At 44.5% G+C, this 20,696-nt stretch overlaps 1 protein-coding gene across 1 annotated transcript in view; it reads right to left on the reverse strand.

The window, feature by feature from the left end:
* Nucleotides 1–20,696, reverse strand: part of LOC122806764 (sorting nexin-1-like) — a 1,692,021-nt gene that overhangs the window by 1,435,927 nt on the left and 235,398 nt on the right. The window contains exon 3 of the mRNA XM_044077461.1: nt 13,120–13,259. Within this exon, the coding sequence (XP_043933396.1) occupies nt 13,120–13,259 (140 nt within the window). The remainder of the gene's footprint in view (nt 1–13,119; nt 13,260–20,696) is intronic.

Raw genomic sequence — 20,696 nt, forward strand, 5'->3', positions numbered from 1 at the left:
GACAGAAAACCGGGTGCCTGCTTCAAGGATGGTGTTGTTATCCAGGCCTTTGAAGAATGCCTTAGAGGAAGCCACAGCCTTGGTAGTGGGTTTTTCAAAAGTGAAGGGAGACTTTTTCCAAGAACTGTGTAACAAAGGCAAAAAATTATTGAAATCCAAGAAGAGATGGTCTGCTTGGAAATGGGTAAACCCACAGTCCTGGGATGAAAGTTCACAACTAGTTGATCAGATTTCCTGACAGCTTTAGTCTTGCCCAGGTAAAACCCAAGTTGTCTGTGTACATCTAAGGAGTGTAGTATCTTCTCACTGTGGTTTTGTGGAGAAGGGAAGAATGTAGGTAATTCAATGGACTGGTTAAGGGATAACTCATTAACCACTTTTGGCATAAAGGATTTGTTCTCAAAGATACCCCACTCTTATGAAATACCAAGAATGGGGGCACCGCCATAAGTGCTTGGAGGTCCGACACCCTTAAGGCTGAGATCAAACCCACTAGTAAAACCGTTTTTCAAGAGCAATGTTTGAGGGAGGCTGAGAATGTAGGCTCAAAAGGGGCCTGGGTCAGTTTTTTCTGGGATAAAATTAAGGTCCCAAGGAGGAGGAATATGTTTCCTGGGAGGACTAATGTAAAAGGACACCCTTAAAGAATTGTTTCACCTCCAAATTGAATGCTAGAAGTGGAGAAAGAGGCAGACGAGCAGAAATATCTGATGTGCACTTTGACAGAGGAGTAAAGCCAAGCCAGCAGACAGCAATTCACACAAGTAAGGCAGACCCACTGGGGTTCCCACTGTCAGTGGGTCTTGGTTCATAGAGAAAGACCATAGTGAAAATCTTCTTCACTTGGAAACGTAAGATTTTCTTGTACTGGTTTTCTGGCCTCCTGAAAAACCCTGCACACTTCCTCGAAGAATAGGTGTCTGAATGGGACTAGAATCCCATTACCCAGTGTCAGCTGTGGGTGCATTAGGGATCCTTTGTTCTGTGCAAGTAGGTCCACTATGTGGGGTAATTTGTGGCGATGGCCCTTGCCTAAATGTAGGAGAGAGAACCAGTGCTGTCTTGGCCAAAAGGGAGTCACCAGCAAGTTTTTGGTTGAAGTATAGTATCAAATACCTTTTTGTCAAACCCTTTTCAGCAAAGCACCTTTTTGCCAAAGTCTTCTATCATCAAATTCCATTTCATCAAATTGCTTTTGTTGGCCAACACCAAGAACAAAATATCCGCAGTAACAAGTCCTGGCTACACCCCACCCACCATTCAACAATCAGTGACAGTTGATTAATAGTCACACCACTGGCGGCAAGAATATTTATAGCCTATTTATAGTTTACTCTTTATCAACATAGTGCAGCCTCAGAGTTGGTATATTTAATTTGGGAGGGGGCAAAGCCCCCCATACTTGTGGGGGTGTTAGGGGGCACAGCCTTCTGCAAAAGGGAAGGTGTTTTACTAAGTATTTCAGTTTATTAGACTTCTTTTTAATGTTTTATATATAAACATTACTAGTAAAATGCTTCTGGATTCCATAGTTGCCAAGTGACATTAAACATTACATACTTTTAAGGTAACCAACAAAAAGTAAAAAGTTTGGTTTAATGCAATTCAGGAAACAGAGCATCCGACAAAAAGAAGCTTCTTTGTAAAGGGACCAACAAAAAGGTATTTGATATAATAATACTTTGATCAAGTGATACAGACCCAGTTTTTGGTTGGTATTGTCTAATCCTGAACAGGACCTTTGGTATTACAGGAAGGGGCGGGAATACATACAGAAACATTCCCTTCCAAGAGAAGTAGAGGGTGTCTACTTTCCAAACCAGAGGACTTGGGACTCTGGCACAAAATTCTAGAAGGTGTCTGTTCAGCGGGAGGCAAATAAGTCTGCTTAAGAAATATCCCAATGGTACACTACTTCCAGGAACACATCCCTGTGACACATCCATTCTTGGGACCGAGTCACAGATCTGCTTAAGGAGTCTGCTACGAGATTCCAGTTGGAGGGAATGTACACTGCCTGAATAGTTATGTGGTGATGGGCCAGAAATTCCCATACTAGAAGAGCCAACCTGCACAGAAGATAGGATTTACCACCCCCCCCCCCCACTTGTTCACAAATCAGAGGACTGTCGCATTGTATTTGAACAGTTGTAGAGGGCCAGGGCAAATGAGAGGTTGAAATGTTTGTGGAGCTAGTAGCCATGCTTGCATTTCCCTGATGTTTGTGTGTTCTGATTTTGGGGAGGGGGTGCCAAATACCCTGAATTGTGAATTTTCCCAAGGCCATTCCCCAGCCCACATCTAATGCATCTATGTAGAGTTCTAGGACTGGGGTGAAAGGATGCAAGGGTAGACCTGGATTTAGGTCTATCTGATGTATCCACCAGAGTAGTTCCCTCTTAAGGCAAGGAATGAGGGAGACTTGGTAGGCAAGGAATGAGGGGGACTTGGTATTCTAGTGGGTGAGAATGCTGGGTCCAAACGGATCTGAGGAACCACTGGAATTTCCTCATGTGGAGTTTTGCTATTGGTACCATGGGGTGGTAGAAGCCATAATCCCAGCGCCCTAAGGAACTTCCTGGCCTTCATGCGAGTTCAGGGTAGAAGGGAGGAAGAAGGACCAAAGGTCCTGCACCTTCCGAGGTGGAAGTGACGCACACAATGTCCGTCTGTATTTCACAACCCAGGAAAATGTGGTCCTGTGAAGGAGTGAGGACTGGCTTCCTGCAGTCGATGGTGAATACCAGTTTCCCAAGGAGGGAAATGGTGGTCTCCAAATTTTGGAGTAGTGTGCGTGTGTGAATTCGAGGCCTGTAAAAGCAGATCATCCAAGTATGGGAAGATCTGGATGCCCAAAAGTCTGCAGTGTGCAATCACTGGAGCCAGGCATTTTGTGAATACCCTTGGTGCTGTAGAAAGTCCAGAGGGCAAGGCAGAGAATTGAAAATGCCAAGAATTCACAGAAAACCTAAGAATTTCCTGAACCTGGGGTGAATGGGGATGTGAAGGTAGGCATCTTTTATATCTAGACATACCATGCATCCTTATGGAAGGATAAGAGAGAATAATGTTTAGAGTGTTAACATTCTGAAGGTAGGAACTTTTAGGAAAGTGCTGAGATGGGATAAATTCAGTAATGGTCTCCAGGGGCCATCCCTTCTGGGTACCAGGAAAATTCTTGAATAGAAGCCTGTTGCCGAAGAACCAAAAGGAGTTTTGGGAATAAGGGATTCTGCTCCTGAGGCGGGTGAGGGATGCCCCCGAAAGTGGGGGTAGAGTGCCAAACCATGCAATACCCTTTTTTGATTATGGAAAGAACCCAGGTGTCATGGGTGATGCTTTTCCAGACCCCATGGGCACTGAACAGGCGAAAGGAAAGGGGAGCATCTGCATGGTAGTCAAATACTCTCTGAATTGTCAGGAAAGGACTGCCTTTGTTGTGAAGATGGCCAAGAACCCCTAGGCTTCTGTTTATTGCCTTGTCTGGAAGACTTACTGGAGGGGTGATGAGAGCGACTATGGACGAAAACGGACTTCAAAGGGAAATTCCTGTGAAATCTAAGCACAGAAAAAACCAGGATGCGTTTCAACTCCTTTGAGTTCCTAGTTTTTTTTTCCTGTAGGGACTCAAATAAGGAGGCTGCTGCCTTACCAAATAAGGGTGAATTGTCTAGTAGTGCATCTATTAACTTAGATTTGAAGTCATCCTGGAGGGGCTGCAGCCTGGGTCAGGAAAGTCTTCTAAGAACTAAACCAGTAGCAGCTGCCATGACACAAGCCTCCGCAATATCACAGCTGCACTTAATGGAATGTTTTGCTACCTGGGAGAAAGGTCCCAGGATAGACAGAGCCAAGGCTTTTCTGTCAGAGTCTGGAAGATCTATAATAGCAATGGATGCCGGAGACAAAAGCTCTAAGGAATACTTAGTTATGTGTGTCTGATAATTAATGGCCTGAAAGTCAAGCTAGCTGAAGTACAGGCCTTTTTACCCAGTTTCTCTAAGGTTCTACTCTTTGTCTGATGGAAGACTAAAGGAAGGAAGCATCCTAGAAGGTTTGTCTGTAGCTACAGAAATAACTGCTGGGTCTGCAGCAGGACACTTGAGGAATTTACAATCTTCAGGGACCTTGTAGAAGCAATCTAGCTAGCTTCTTAGGGGCTGGGCCTGGGAGTCTGGAGTTTGTAAAGCACTGTGAAGAGCATCCAGAAATGCAGAATGCACAGGAGGAACTGCAGAGGGAGCCAGGGACATCAACTTGAAGTAGACGACATTATCTTTTCTGGACATCAGAAATTTGGGAAGTATCCCACTTGAAAATTTCTCCAATTTCCAGGAGAGTTTCACCAAAGTACATCTTCTCCATTAGGGACAGACTCTTCAGGGGAAACATTCCTGGGGGAAAGGATTTGCAGGGATTTTCCTCAGAGGAAAAAAAAATCATCAGATGAGTCATTGTCCCCAATTCGTTCTCGAGAAGGTTGAGAAGCAGCTGTAGCAGCAGGCTGAGAGGAAGGCAGTGAGTGCCATGAAGGCCTGAAATAAACTTTGAGAAAAGGCCTGCCAATATGAAGGGGCCTCACTGGTAGGGGACAAATGCTTAGTCTATTGTTTTTTTTTTTTCTTTGCAGGCAAAACAATCCTACACAATACCAGAAATGGACGAAGACCTGCATTCAAATGTATCAGACCAACTCTTCTCTTGCTTGGGTGTGAGGTAGCCCCCCTAGGACCCTCTGTAGTTTTGAGCCTAGGTTCTGCCATGACATCCTGGTCAGATGTCTGTTCAACTTCCACAGACGTGATTACAGCCGAAGTCAAGGTGCCCTCAGAACTGGGCTCGGCCTGAAGTCAGATGAACCTCTGGATTGATAATTACTTCCGAAAAAACGGAAGTTGGAGGTGCAGAGGAAGCGCCTCAGGCCAAGGTTTCTTGGCCATGTGCTTCACTAGCTCAGTGTTGGACCTCGAGGTTCCCTCCATATGCTTAGCCAGTAGCCTAAGCCGTTGGTTCTCTAATAAATAGTGAGAGAGGAAAGCCTGCTTCTAGAGTTTTAGGAACGAAGGACTGGCAAATGCTACAGGACTTGTGGTCATGATTAGAGACTAAACAAAAGGGACAGAGAATGGCTGTGGTGGGGATGGATCGAGGATCCCTTTTCTTGTGTGAGAAGGTCCATTGTGAGAGGTAACCTGTGATGATTGCTCCTGGCTAAATGCAGAAGGAGGGGGAATTAATGCTGTTTTGGCCAAAAGGGAGTCACCAGCAAGATTTTGGTTTGTCCTGATGGATCTTCAGCAGGACTTTTTGAAGTAATGGGAAGGGGGAATGCATACAGAAACATCCCCTTCCATGAGATGGAGAAAGCACCTATTGCCCCTGCTAAGTGACTGGGTATCCTGGTGCAAAACAGTGGCAGTTGTCTGTTCGTGGGGGGCAAACAGATCTATTTCAGGTGTACCCTACCTGTGGACAATGTCCAGAAACGCATTCCTGTGAAGCATCCATTCATGAGATTGTGACATGGATCTGCTCAAGGTGTCTGCCTGACTATTCTAAGCTGAAGGGATATAAACTACCTGCAGGGAGATTACGCATTGGGCTGCCAAGTCCCAGGCCTGGAGAGCAAGTCTGCAGAGCAAATAGGATTTGGCTCCTCCCAGTTTGTTGAAATACCAAAGAACTGTAGTATTGTCTCTGAACAACTTCAGGCACCCTTGTTTTAGGGCATGAAGAAAGGCTTTCAGGTCAAATATAATTACTCATTTCCCTGATGTTGATGTGTTCCACCTGAAGATGTGGGACCAGGTAACCTGCACTTTTAAGGTTGCCCAGAGTAGCCAACCCAGACAGATTTTAAGCATCTGTGTACATCTCTTGGACAGGGGAAGGGGTTTCAGTGGAAGTCCTGGGTTGACAATAACCTGGTTTAACCACCACAGAATCTCCTTCCTCAGACAAGGGAGGAAAGGGATGACTAAGTCTAACAGGTGTAAGTGTTGGGTCCACATGGCCTTGAGGTACCACTGCAATTTTCTCATATGAAGTACTGTCAGAGGTAGCACGGGAATAGTGCAGGCCATGTAACCCAGTAGCCTGAGGTATTGTCTGGCTGTTAAAGCAGCCGCTTTGAAGACTGTGACCAGTACCCCAGGAAAACCTGGTCCTGGGAAGGACTCTGGTTGGACTTGGGAAAGTTTTGTTGAATCACAGAGCCTGCAGGAGGGGATGACTTTGTGGAGTTGGCTCTGCAGGGATATGGACCATTCTGCCTGAATCAGGAGGTCGTCCAGGTATGGAAAAATTTGGATTCCTTGGACCATGCAGTATGCCACCACAGAAGCGGGGCATTTGGTGAAGACCCGTGGAGCAGTAGAGAGTCCAAAGGCAAGGCTGAAAACTGAAAATGTGAGAAACCAGCAGGAAAACGCAAACACTTCCTGTAGCTGGGCCTTGCAGGTATGTGGAGGTAGGCGTTCTTTATGTCCATGGTGGCTAGAAATCCCGGAGTCATCTGTAAAGGAAAAAGGCCTTAAAGAGTAAGCATGCGAAAGGTGCAAGAACAGGTTGAGGTGAGAGAGATCCAGGATAGGTCTCCAGGGTCCATCCTTCCTGGGCACCAGGAAAAGTCTTGAATAGAACCTCTTTCCTTTTTCCACCAGAGGAACCGGTTGTATGGTTCCTTGAGGAGGCTGTCTATGACTGGCTGAAAAAGATGGAGTTAGTCTTTGGGTGGCTAGAAGATCCCTTTGGGAGAAGGAGGGATGACGCAGGACATAAAATAGCCCTTTTCTAAGATGGAGAAAACCCACCTGTCTGAGGTAATGAATTGCCAAAGGGGCAGACAGTGAGACAGCCTTAGGGAGAGGGGAAAAGAGTCTGGAGGGGGGGAGACAGTGAAGACAGGTAGTCGCAGGCTACCTGCCCTATCCTGAAAAGGAGTTTTCAGGGTAGGAGTTTCAGCAGACGTAGAAGGGGTCAGCTGCCTCCTTGTGCCTTTTCTGCCTTTAGTATGGGAAGCTGGAGCAGTGCGTTTCCTAATGAACTGCGTCTTTGATGGATAGTTCTGTGAAATATGGGAATAGTGGAGACAACAGCTGCTTTAGGTCTTGCACTGCCTTCCCTTTCGGCCGAAGGGCCTTAAATAGCTCAGCCACTTTAGTCCCAAAAAGAGCAGAGTTATCCAGGGATGCATCCATTAATTTTGCCCTAATGTCATCAGGTAAGGGCTGAAGCTTTAACCAAGAATATCGTCTTAGGACTAAAGCTGAGGCAGCTGATCTTGCAGAGGCTTCTGCAGTATCAGAGCTGCAACAAATAGAGTGCCTAGTGACTTGTGATGACAGATTAATGAGGCTAGAAATTTGAGCCTTGGAAGGGGAGTCTGGAAGGTCAGCTAAGGGTTTGGTGACCTGGGTAAAAAGTGCCAAGGCATATTTGGCTGTGTGTGTCTGGTAATTTAATGCTCTGAAGGCCAGGGTAGAGGAAGTATAGACTTTCTTGCCAAGGCACTCCATGGCCTTACTGTCCTTGTCTGTGGGGAGAACTGAGGTAGATGGCAATAATTTGGATGGCTTGTCTGAGGAGACAGACAGTGGCAGGGTCAGCTACAGGGCACTTGATCTGAAATTTTCCCCTTCAGGGAACCCTGTAGAACCTATCCCCTCCTGGGAGCAGGTGGTTGAGAATCAGGGTCAACTGAGGCAAAAATGAAATCATCCAAGAAAGCTGGTAATACTGGGGGGATTGCAGGAGGAGTAGGGGTTTCCATCTGTACTCTCCCTAGACAGAAAAGGCAAAGTTTGTGGGCGTCCTTATGGAGGATCTGATGACCACTCATGTACTTTCCCTTCCTGGATGATGTGTAACCCAAACAGGCATGCAGTGACAAAGGAATCAAAAACGGCCCCAATGGGGTACTTATCTTTTGGAATTCAAAGATCTGAAGAGACAGCAGGAATGCTGACGTTCAACTAGTGGCAGAGAAGTTCTGAGTAAAGGTATGTGCAGACATCACTTTTATGGCCCACACTCCCTACGCCAATGTCGGATATCCTACGTACCTAGCAGTGACTACAAGCTTTTGTATACTGGCCGGACGTTCAGGTAGCAAGAGAGGAAAACCCAAGAATATGGAATACTGCAACACAGAAGGACATCTTATAGGTTCATAGGTTGGCACTGAGCTATCTGCTCGAAGGCATATATTAGCCCAGCCACGAAGTGTGGCATTCACCGCCCCTTTAGTAGTTCCCTAGACCTTTGTACTAGCAGCTAGTACCCTTGGTCCCTATCTAGTAGTGCTGTTGGTGTGATCCCTGGTCAGTTGTGGCCCCACCCTTGTGTAGCGGGACCACCGTTGCCGTGCGCCATTCTCTGGGCACATATCCTGTGGACAGGCTGAGACTGAACAGGGTATTAAGATGCGGGGTTAATTCCTTTTGGAGCTCGCGTATGACACAGCCTGAGACACCGTCTGGTCCCATGGAGGCAGTGTTTTTAGCTTTAGATAGAGCCTTGTTAACCAACTATCAGTAATAATTGGACTTGCACAATCTCCTGGAATGGTAACATGCCCTGTAGGTGGGTGACTCATCTATGAAGTTTGTTGATTGAATGCAGCCTTGTACTAACTCAGGATAGTAAGGGCCAGTATTTCTTTAGTAAGAGAACTAGGATCGTTATTTAGCTCTAGATCAGATTTTTCTTTTATATCCTGTCTATATAACTATTTATTTTTATATTAATTCACATATTTCATTCAGCTCAAAAGCTTTTGTGAGTATTTATTACATATTTATGCGCTGCATTTATTATTCTATTCATTGTCTAGGAGTTGTTAATCCTTTTTCAGCATTGTAGGTTGGCAAAGTTACACCTCTACCTCCAGGTAGCTTGCTCATTTGGGGATACTGCCAGTGAAATATAAATTTTTATAGTTTGCATTTGTTAAATCAAGAATGGCAAGTGAAGTACAATTATGCAAGTTGCACTTGCTATGACAGCAGATGCCCAGATTCCTCAATGCTGCAATAGCCATACCCACTCTCCATCCCCTTTTCTTCTGTACATAGTTAGCTTCTGGGATATAAAGTTATTTCCTACTATTTACATCTTAACTCATTAAGACCAATGTGATAAGGAATGTCACACAACTCCAAGTATCCTTGCATTCCACAGCATTTTCGAAAAATCAATTTAAAGCATAAGCAAAAAAATATTGTGTGAACAATATAAGTATTAAAACTGTACAAACAGCAGTATCAGTAAGAAGTATATAACAGTCGGTGCTTCATAGTCTTTCCACAAATACTATAATGCCCACAAATCCATTATTATAGTTTTTGTTACATTTTCACAAATTATTTTATCTTGGAAACTGAGCAACCTACTGTTAAAACACTTTTGCTAACTAGACAAACATTCGTATGACAGCAAGAAATTCATCTCCAAGTGCACGTTAATTGAACTTCTTATAGAAATATGAAAACATATTCTTAATTATACGAGTAGCAATGTAAACAACGAATATTTCATGATGTGAAATTTATAGGGCACTTTTCAAGGTCAGTTTTCTTCAACATCTGAGGTGTCTCCTGATGCCACACAATGCTTTGCAAGTCACATGGGTTTTGAAGTATTAAGTACCTACAGAAATATTGCTTATTTTCATAATTAACAAACAAACAATGTTTCCAATATAGTGTAATGTAAATGGACACTGAAAAATTTTCATTTTTCCCACCATGGCATTTCATACCATACTCTTCAGTAGCACACATCTCTCAGTCAAGAAAATATGAACAAATAATTCTTCTGCTGCAGGATATCAAAGATTAGCAGTCTTGGTATCATTTTGTTAATAAAACCTTGCCCGTTTTAATACTACCTTTTATTAGTTGGCAAGTCATTTAGTTAAAGACAGACCCAAAAAGGGCATGGACACTGTAAGGAGCTATGAGTTTTAACTGGAAATGCACTAAAAATGAGCTATAGGCTTGAATTAAAGGTTCAGGATGAGAGCGCTCTCTCTGTATGGGCAGGAACACCCTGAAAACACTCTGGCTACCCACATCAGTGGAAATTAGCAAACAATCAGCAGTCAAACAGTGTAGCTGTGGGAGAGAGACAAAGCTTTATGAAGCGGTCAGGTTGTATCTTAGGCAAGATACAACTCATATAGCTAAAAGTTACTGCAGCAGTGAGAATGATGACCATCTGATGTGCATTTTCACTGTCTATACCCGGAGTGGTGGCAGAAGTATCATGCCGCAAAGAAAGCTATGGGAAATTGAAGAAACCATAAGACCTACCTGGGACAGTGGAGAGGACCGTAGCCCTTGTCCCACACATTCATGTGGTACACTGATTGGCAGTGGTGGGATTCAAGCCTTTTATCAGCAACAGTCATCCATCACTTGGTAACGGACCAGGACATCCATGACCATGTTCATTCCAAGGTCACTGTAGCTCACAGAAAGAGTGATCACTGACACAAATAATAGTCTCTCTCTAGCACACCAACTCTGGACCATGCAGAACTTGCTGTAAGACGAGTACCTGTAAACTCATCCCAATAAACTCATTATAGCAGAGTGTACCTCCAAGCGTTTCTGCAATTACCTCCTACTGCCCCCTCTAGGGGTCAAACATTGCTTGCTCGTATTTGCATTAATAATTCGAAAACCATGCTGCATACAAGGGATATGTGTTTGAAACATGTATGATGGCAAACACAATTGTATTGCTATTTGACCTCTGTCAATGAGGTAATTTTTAGAACTGTAATGTGATAACTTCATTTTTTAAAGGCTCAAGCCACACCCACTGGGAGTTAAAGGTACATACTCAAAAGAGCTGTACTGGAAGGAATGAGTTAAAACAAGCAATGAAACATAAGCAAATGACAACTCCAACCAGCATGTTTGGACAAATGCGACAATCTTAGTGTTTCAGGCATTCAGGAGACTCCTAAATCCCCAGCTTTTGAAGAGTAGAAGAAAAGTGATTCAAGGATTATAACAGCATATTTGTCAGCTGAAGTATGAAACGCTAAGGAAGCTTTGGCTCGATATCAAACTCACATGAACTCCCTACAAAAGCAGCACAGATGCCTGGTCCCTTACATGATTAGGTGATGCCTGATTGAATCAATAGGCCCTGGATTCAGTTTTTGTTCTAGTACCATACGGCAAGAAAGATTGCCTTTAGTTCTAAATAGTGCATGTGGAATCCCCTCTCTAACAGGGACCACTTTCCCTGAACTATGGAGGTGGTGAGATGAGTTCCTTTCCCTGTCAGTTAAGATTTCTTCATCAGTATCTGTGAATGGTTTAAGCTCCATGAAGGACTGTGTCCACCATTTCATGGTTTACCAACAGTGGCCCAATACCAAGAGATCAGCTTGAGCACTTGATGAAGCTCTAGCTATTGGTACACCGCAGTACAATGCAACAACAAAATTCCAAGGAAAAAAAAAACAAACAGTTAAAATTTAAGGCTGTGGCCACCATCAAGCCCAGAAACAGCAAGACTGCAGGATGGTACAATCCTCAACCCTCATCCAGGCTATCAAAGTGTCCAAAGAGGCTATTTAAACCTGTGGGCAGGAGCAACCAAGGGAAAATGCCCAGTTATATGCTGATCAAGGGAAACTCAGAAATAAGCAGAAATCAAGGAGGATTTCCCCCAGTTTATGGAAACCATAGAATTGACCACTCCAATAATGCTACCAGGGAATCTGCTGATGGTGTCACCACAAGCCAGTAGTCTAGACAGGGAAACATGGAGATCCTCCTCCTGAAAAGCTGCTAGTACCTTGGTGAATGATATGGATACAAAGGTGCGATCAAATGGCAACAGTGTGCAGAAAGTGGAGCCAGCCAAAACAAAAAAAAAAAGTACCTCCTCTGTGGACTCCAGACACTGATGTGCCAGAAAGAGACAGGGGACTGAAAAAAGCCCTCAAAAGTAGCAAAGACTTGCCTTCTCTTCTGGAGACTATCAAACATATCCTAGTAGAACTGGCAGAAAAGACCTCTCCATTGAAGGGATTTATTCAGAACAGCTTGCCCAAGCACCTCTGTGAAGAACATTTTAAACTCATGCCATGCTGTACAGGCCAACGCCTTACCTTTCTGCCCTGATCACACAGTAATCATTCCACAGTTGCAGCAAGTCACATGGCAGCCCATTGTGAATGCCATGAGCAAGGTCTTAACCAGCTCTTCCTACCAACCAGACCCAGGGGGCTGAATGTTATTCCTCCATCTGATTAACAAGGAAGAAATTAAAACTGGACAGGTAAGACAGTTATTTGATGACTCTTAGCCTCAATGTTGCTAAGATGAACAATATCTTACCATCTCTTCAAAAGCCTTAAGGTTGCTAATGGTCACCATCTGCAACTAATCTAACCGGATTACAACTAAGGGAGAGTTAAACAGGCACTCTACTTTTTAAATAAAGATAAAGAGGGCCTGTACACAAAGACGACAGTGACCCAACCCCCCCCCCCCCAAAAAAAAAAAAAGAAAAAAAGGAAGTGTTGGCCAACACAAGCCAGATTATGGATATTGGAATTGCATTTACTCTCTCATTACACTGCTCATCTGCTAAGTGTGGAAAAAAGGTGGAAGTTCCACCTTGCTTAGGGAAGGTCCAAAAAAAGACACTAGGTACAAGAGCATATATTTGTATACTATGAAATTTATTGCATATATGACTAAAAAGACTAATGTGCAAGTCAAATTCATCTTCTAAAATTCATTTAGCCAAGTATATGGGTAGAATGTAAAATTATTCCAAACTGTATGAGACTGGTGATCTCTGAGGTGTGTAGGACAGCTCCAGAGTCTGTCAGACATACAAATCTGCACATCTCCAAAGTACTTCACTTCCAGAAACCAAATAATGAAAACCTCCTGACAGAAGTCATAATTCTGTGCAAAACTTTTTAAAGCAGCTGCCACTTGAAGATTCAATGTGGTTATTAAATAATTCAACATGTGCATTAATTAACCTCAGATTGCCACCCATTACTGAGACCTGCACAACTGTGCACCAACATAACCAAATACGACAACCGTATTCTACAACAGACAAACCTGCAGTTCCTACCTCTTCATAGTCCTTCACAGTTTGCTTCTGTGGAAATAAATTTGCTGATGTTGCAACTGAAGATGCAGACACAGACGGTTTCGCAGAATCTTTCTTTCTGTCATTTTCTGAATTATCCAAAGACAGCTCCACAGTGGCCTCTGAAAAAAAAAAAAAAACTTCAAAACTAGAATGAAATTACTACTGGCTAAATACCAGCTGATGTGCTGCCAGCATTTCACATAAAAAAAAAATTACAAGTTATTTCAAAAATGAAGGTAAATTTATGGAAATAAAAGTGGTTAAGGAGACTGCTAAGTACGAATATGCTTGTATTTGATAGAACTAAACTAAGTGGAATTTGTAGAATAAAACAATGACTAAATGATAGGATATAACCAGTGATGGTGAACCTTTTGGGCTTGGTATGTCAAAAATTTGGTAAATGCCTATCTTAACTTTGCTGGCGTGTCACCCCCCCCCCCCCCCGCTAACAAAAAAGAGTAACAATTCTTTACGTATTAATTTATTTAAAAAAATACAGTCCAGTCATGTGTGCTGTTATGTATTATAAAAGAAAAATCAGTGACTTACAATAGAGAAAATATGTGCACTGCTAATTGCGCTTAAAATAGTGTACTAAAAAATTACCCTACTTTTAATAGTAATTTTGAATTGAAAAAAAAATACGGAACACACTGCATATGATTTGATTAACATCAATTAATAACTTTTGTTGCAGAGTTTTAATAGAAAAGTACAGGGTCACACATTTCTTGTACTTTTAATTCAGTTTCTTTGGTAACGCGGGTGTTGGTGAACACTGGTGTGTCACTGAAAATGTTGTGGCGTGTCACCTTTGACGCGCACGTCATAGGTTCGCCATCACTGACAAACTGTCACAAGAAGTGGAGTCCACTGAGGCAAAAGGATGACTACAAGTGGAATGGCCCAAGGGGATACTATTGGGGCCAGTCCTTTCCCAGCATCTTCACAAATGACACTGCAGAAGCTCTGGAAGAAAAGGTCTGCATTTCTGCTGATGTCAAAAGTTATGCAACAGGGATAATGCATGTGAATGGCTAAAAAAAAAAGAGAAGTGGAATGAGATCAGTCCACTGTCTTAAAGGAAGTGTGTCCTTCTGCAAGTCTGACGCCCTGTTAAAAGCAACAGTACGGGTACAGACAACTCTGCAGTGCACACTGATAAAAGCTGACTGCAACCCACATGACCCAGTTTCATTTAGTGGCCTAGCTAACAACAAAGCCAGCTGGCAGAATGAAAGGGAGTGGCTGCTGATGGTTCACCTATCCTGGGGTGAGGTAAGCATCCCGGCCCAGGGCACAGCCTAACACTTAGCGGCAGATGAATGGACAGAAGTACCATAAAGGGTCAAGGATGTCTGCTCATCAAGAAATTTAATGTACTTTAACAACCAAGGACTGCAAAGGGATCACAGACATGTTATGTCAGAGGTCCACAAACGTCCAAAGCATGCCTCAACAGTAATGAAGGCTAGGGCAAACAGACATCCTTAACAGATATTTGGATGATGTTGAGAGATGGGGAGCTGATGGATGGCAGACAACAGACAGAAATTCAGAGGAAAAAAACAGGCAATCTGAGTAACTGCAAGGAAGGAAAAGGAAGCAACAGCTCTAGGAAGTGTGTGTAAGGTACTAGGTCACTAATCCAATGCTCATCCTAAAAGAAATCAGGGAAACATTACTAGATTAACAGTTCAACCAAAAACAGCAGGGTCTATGTGCAGGCTGCAGGACTCAAGTGGAAGGATTCCTGACCTGCCTTCGGAGGTACTATACAACGGCCTCTGTTAGTTTTATCAGGCAGGCTAAGCCTCTAACACTGCAATGTGATGGGCCTTAGGGTCCTCTCTTTCTCTGATATGGAAACTGGCAAGAGGTAGAACAGAAGCAAAATCACTTAATGTGCTGGCATATGCTGAACATGTACATACAATGAAAGTTGCATTCTCACCATAACAGATCTCTCTCTCCCCCCTCTCAATAGCTATCCACAATTTCTGCCCTGCCCTGACATCCATACTTACAACCTACACAACCAATTGTGACCTCAGAAGCACACAACAAAACCTACTTTAGGTGACCTATTCAAACAAAAATATTGGAAAAATACTTTACAGTCATTCAATTGCATACTCCTGGAACAAACTCCCATTGTCCCTTTGAAGGCTGCCAGCCTAGCCAGATAAAATTTTATAGATAATTCTGTCATTTGTAAATATTAATGTAAGCCACAGGCCGATTCTCACCTAGAGCGTCTTCTGTGTGGAGACATGCGTGAATGGGCTTACCTTCGTTGAAGGTTGTGCATCAGAGCTGGCAACTCAGCACGTAAAAATCTACTGCCAATCATTAGCAGACCGGAGTTCCGCTGTGGCAACCCCTAACCGGGAAAAGACGAAAGACACAACAATGTAAGCCACAGGCTTGTGGTCTTAAATGGGAAAAATAGTGTTATGTGTGGAACTGAAAAAATGTAACAGGGCACTCTGCTGTAAGGAAGCTAAGTCAAACATTTTGACCGTCTTTGATCTTTAAAGTTGGCTCCGGCCTGTCTAGGTGAAAGAATTCTTGCTATTGTTTTAAGGTCAGAGTTAATGGCCAGAATTTGCATGCATAAATGTTTGACTTAGCTTCCTTACAGCAGAGTGCCCTGTTAAGTGTGACTAGCACTGTGTAGTAAAAAGTATTGTCTTGTGTTTTTAATTATTTATTAAATATTTTAAACCCTTTTAACTGTGGCTGTTTTGTGTAGAGACAATTTAAGTTCTAGAGTACATTGCATGTATATAGTGATCCTGTACCAAGTCACCAATAAGCCTTGACTGTTTAGTCACACTTACCAGTTGGATAATAATATTACACAGTAATAACTGGACACCCTATTAAGGGCCTTTAAGTAGCCGATAAATATTCGTGGGTGGTGGCAGTTGATACTACCGTATAGTCTGGGAAAAAGTGGCACAGCTGGAGAACCTATGCCAGCCTTCCCCAGGAGTGTCTGTGTGGTTGCATAAACTCTTCTCAAAGGTGTGTGTGTGTGTGTTTGTCAGCTACTTGGGCAGGGACACGAAGCACTGGTTGGACAGAGTGCACTGGAAGTTTTAGCTTGCCCACTAGGCTGAGATCTGTACCCTATAGTTGTGCCAGTTGGGAGTCTTATTGAGGACCTGCAGAACAAGGGAGCGACCAGCCCCTGACTGACTGCGATCTCTGTCTGCTCTTAAGGGAAATTGCACTTGACTGTGTGCATTTGTTATCCTTTCCTCTCATATGAGACGCCTCTCACTGGTGTTAGTGGAGAGAATTGAGGCTCCTTGATTGCTGGACCAGGGCACGAACGTCACATATTAATTGTTTGGCAGTGGTGGGATATCCACACCACATATTAACTGGTTGGCAAATACTAATTGGCTTGTAGTGGTGTGGGTAGAGTGAATTCCTGTAGCTTGTGTACAGTGAGCTTTGAAGGTGTTTTGTACTCTAAAATTAGCCATGCAGTGAATACTCAAGAGTTCAGGCAACAATTGTTTTATTTCTTTTGTTAGTTTAGTTAGTCAGGGTGAGCAGGCAGCACGTCGGCAGAGCAGTATGGAAAGCTGACAAGGAGCCATCTGGCAGAGATGTGCCAGGCTAGGGGACTGGTGCATGGAAACCTGACTAAGGCAGACCTGATTGCAGCCTTGGTTACAGCTGCATCAGAAAACGGCAACCAGGAGGACAATCAGACTGGCAGTGGAGATATAATACCCTCGGAGAATGGACAGCTCAACCTTTCTGGAGAAGACTTAAAAATCCATCTGGAGCTAAAGACACTCGAGTTGAAGGCTAGGCATTTGGAGATAGAAGCCGAGGAAAAGGAGCGGCAGAGGAAGCATAAGAGGGAAATGCTGACTCTTCGCCAGAGTCATGGAGGTAATGGGGAAGGGAGTAACTGGACCCCAGAAGCACAAAAGGTCAGTACATTTCTTCCGCAGTTTAAAGAGGGGGATAATTTTGATAGTTTCATTCATATGTTTGAGAGGGTATGCAAACAGTATGGTGTTGACCAGACTCTGGGTATGGTTCCTAACCCCCTTACTCCATGGTAAAGCTGTAACTGTTTTTTCAAAAATGTCTGACGTTGCATGTTTTGATTACACTGCTGTTAAAAATCACTTGTTAGAATTGTTTAAGCTAACACCTGAAACGTATAGGAAAAAGTTTCGTGAGCATAGTCGCAAGGCAGATGAAAGTGTGTGTGAATATGTTGTTGAACTGAGCACTTATTTCCATAGGTGGGTGAGTGGATGTCAGGTCACCACTTTTGAAGGGCTGGCAGACTTTTTGGTGAGGGAACACGCCCTTAGCACTTTGTCTATCAGCTAACCAGATCCACGAGTCTTCAGGCAATGTGCTACTTCAGATGAGTTGGGGAAGAAGGGAGAACTATACCTGGCAAGCAGGGCAGCCCTGCACAGGAAGGGGACCCCCAGTACTGCTCATGGGTCTAAACAAACCCATGGTGGGCAGCACAGACTGCCCCAACAGAATCTGCCAGTAGCAAGGGAAGCCACTAGTCCAGGTACACATCCAGGAGGTAGGGTTAAATGTTTTGAATGCAACCAGTGGGGCCATGTGGCATACAGGTGTCCACAGAGACAAGGTGGGGTACATAAGGTGAGGCAGCCACTAAATGGGAAAAACAAAATGCCAATAGTAGGTTGTCTTGAGACAACAAGGGTTCCAAAGTACCATCCTACAGATGTCCTGATAGGGAAGGATTTGGATGAGGCAGTACCATGTGTTTGCGCAGTTACACGCAGTCAGGCTAGGAGACAAGCATGTGGGTCTGGTAGCCTGGGGAGACCCAAACAGACTGCATACTTGCAGCGAGGACTGGTGAGGTGGTTATTTCAGGGAGGGAGCTACCCGGATAGCAGTGAGACTTAAGGTGAGCCACAGCTGCTTGTGGGTACTGATAGTCCCTTGGACAGAGTGACTGCAAAAATAGTGGTGAGTAGTAGTACTCAGGCTGACAGTGAGGCACCACTGTCAGAGGATGCTAAAACTTCCTGTGGAAGAGGAGCTGGGAAGGGTTACAAAGACAGAGTCGAGACAGGCACAGCTCTCAGACCCTACATTGCAAGGCCTGTGGCAGGTAGCTAGGGAGGCACCTGATTCTCAAGGAAAGGGGGAATCTGTATACTGGGACAAAGGGTTACTATACAGAGTGTGGACCCCTGAGGGACGGCTAGAAGGTGAGAGTACCACAGTTGGTAGTGCTAGAACCTACCATCTGGGACTTCTAGCCATAGCCCATGATATTCCCTTTGCAGTTCATATGGGCATAAAACTACAAAGAGGCGCATTAGGCAGAACTTCTACTGACCTGTAATTTCCAGAGATGTAACAGGGTACTGCAGGACCTGTAAGCAGTGCCAAAAGGTAGGCAAGGCAGGAAACAAGGTAAAAGCTCCTTTGATGCCTTTACCTGTGATTGAGGAGCCATTTCAGACGGTAACTATGGATATTGTGGGTCCTCTGAGTACCCCAGGTTACAGAGGGAAAAAAGTATATCCTAGTGGTAGTGGATTATGCTACACGATACCCTGAGGCAGTGGCTTTGTCCTCCATTGAGGCAGAGAAGGTGGCAAATGCTTTGTTACGAGATTTTCAGCAGGGTAGATTTCCCAAAAGAAATACTGACCGACAGAGGTGCCAATTTCATGACAGACCTGCTGGCTTGTCTGTGGAAGTCCTGTGGGGTGAAGCACATGAAGACCATCCCCAGACTAATGGTCTTGTTGAGAGGTTAAACTCTGCAATCAAGTTCATGCTACAGGCATTTGCAGATCGGTTTAAGAGGGAGTGGGACAAATATTTACCCCATCTGTTTGCTTTACAAAGAGGTTCCCCAGGTTTCCACAGGTTTTTCACCCTTTGAGTTGTTGTATGGGCATAGGGTGAGGGGACCTCTAGATTTAATTTGAGATGCGTGAGAAGGCGAGTGCGAGAGTCCCACAAGGAGTTTGTTGTGGCAAACGTCCTGAACCTCAGGACAAGGCTCAGGGAACTCATGGGCTTGGCCCAGGAGAACCTGGCAGAAGCCCAACAGAAAAGGGTGCGGTATGAGAAATGCTCGAGCTAGAGTATGCTGTGAAGCAGCATGTAATGGTTCTCATTCCTGTCAGGCACAACAAGCTGCAAGTAGCTTGGGAGGGACCCTACAAGGTGGTAAAGAAAGGTAAATAACTACATGGTGGAACTGCTAGGCAGAAGGCAGGGGCACAAACTGCACCATGTTAACATAACGAAACCTTACCATGATAGGGAGACCCTTGTGCTGATAATTAAAATGGATTGCAGGAGGAGTCTGAGGGAGATCTGGGGACTGATAATCTCAGTGAGGCTCGGGCTGATACCTCAGTGGAAGGGGTAAGCAATGTCCCAGCAGCTATCTCCAACCCAGGCTCGAGAAATCATAGCAGTGTTGCAGGAATTTGGGGACATGTTCACTGGGAAACCAGGGTACACCCACATGGGGCAGCACCAGGTGGATACAGGACCCAAAAGGCCCATTAGGCAGGCCCCTTATAGAGTGCCTGAGAGAGTCAGACTCCGAGAGAGGAGGTACAGGAAATGTTGGAACAATGGGTGACTCAAGAGTCCAACAGTCCCTGGGCTTCCCCAGTGGTGCTGTTGCCAAAGAAAGATGGCAGTACCAGGTTCTGTGTGGACTACAGGAAATTAAATAGTCACACAGAGTCAGATGCTTACCCCATGCCTAGGACAAATGAGGCCCTAGAGCAGCTGGGTGAGACTAAGTATCTTACCAACCATTGATCTTTCCAAGGGTTACTGGCAGGTGCCCTTAACTCCCAGTGCTAGAGAGAAGTCAGCCTTTGTGACTCCTTTGGCTTGTATGAGGTCACAAATATGCCCTTTGGGATGAAGAATGCCCCAGAATTTTCCAGAGGCTGGTCGATCAGAGCTTAGCAGGAGGGTTTGCCCTTGCTTACCTAGATGACATTGCCATCTACAGCCATTCCTGGCCAGAGCACCTTCAGCAAGTCAGGGAGGTGCTGGGCAGACTACAGAGGGCAGGGTTGACCATTAAGCCGAGCAAATGTCAAGTGGGTATGGCAGAGGTCTCCTATATAGGACAGAGTGGGGAGTGGTAAGTTAAGGCCAGAACCTGCCAAAGTGGAAGCCATTCGTGCATGGCCTGCAACGGTTACTAAAAAACAGGTGAGGGCATTTTTAGGGACAGCAGGGTACTACAGAAAGTTTGTCCCCAGTTATATTACCATAGCTGCTCCCCTCACAGTCCTGGCAAGGAAGAGCAGGCCAGATAAGATTGTGGACCCCAGCATGTGAGCAGGTATTCCAGAAGCATAAAGAAGCTTTGGGAGGACCCCCTGTATTAGCCAGTCCAGATTACAAAGAATTTGTTATGCAAGTGGATGCTTCAAACCATGGGGTGGGGGCTGTACTTAGCCAGATTTCTTCAGAGGGGGAAGAGCACCCACTGGTTTATCTCAGTCATAGGCTCCAACCCAGGGAGGAATGCT

The sequence above is a fragment of the Protopterus annectens genome, chromosome 7.part0, assembly GCF_019279795.1.
Source record: "Protopterus annectens isolate FY-2018-M chromosome 7.part0, PAN1.0, whole genome shotgun sequence".
NCBI lineage: Eukaryota > Metazoa > Chordata > Ceratodontiformes > Protopteridae > Protopterus > Protopterus annectens.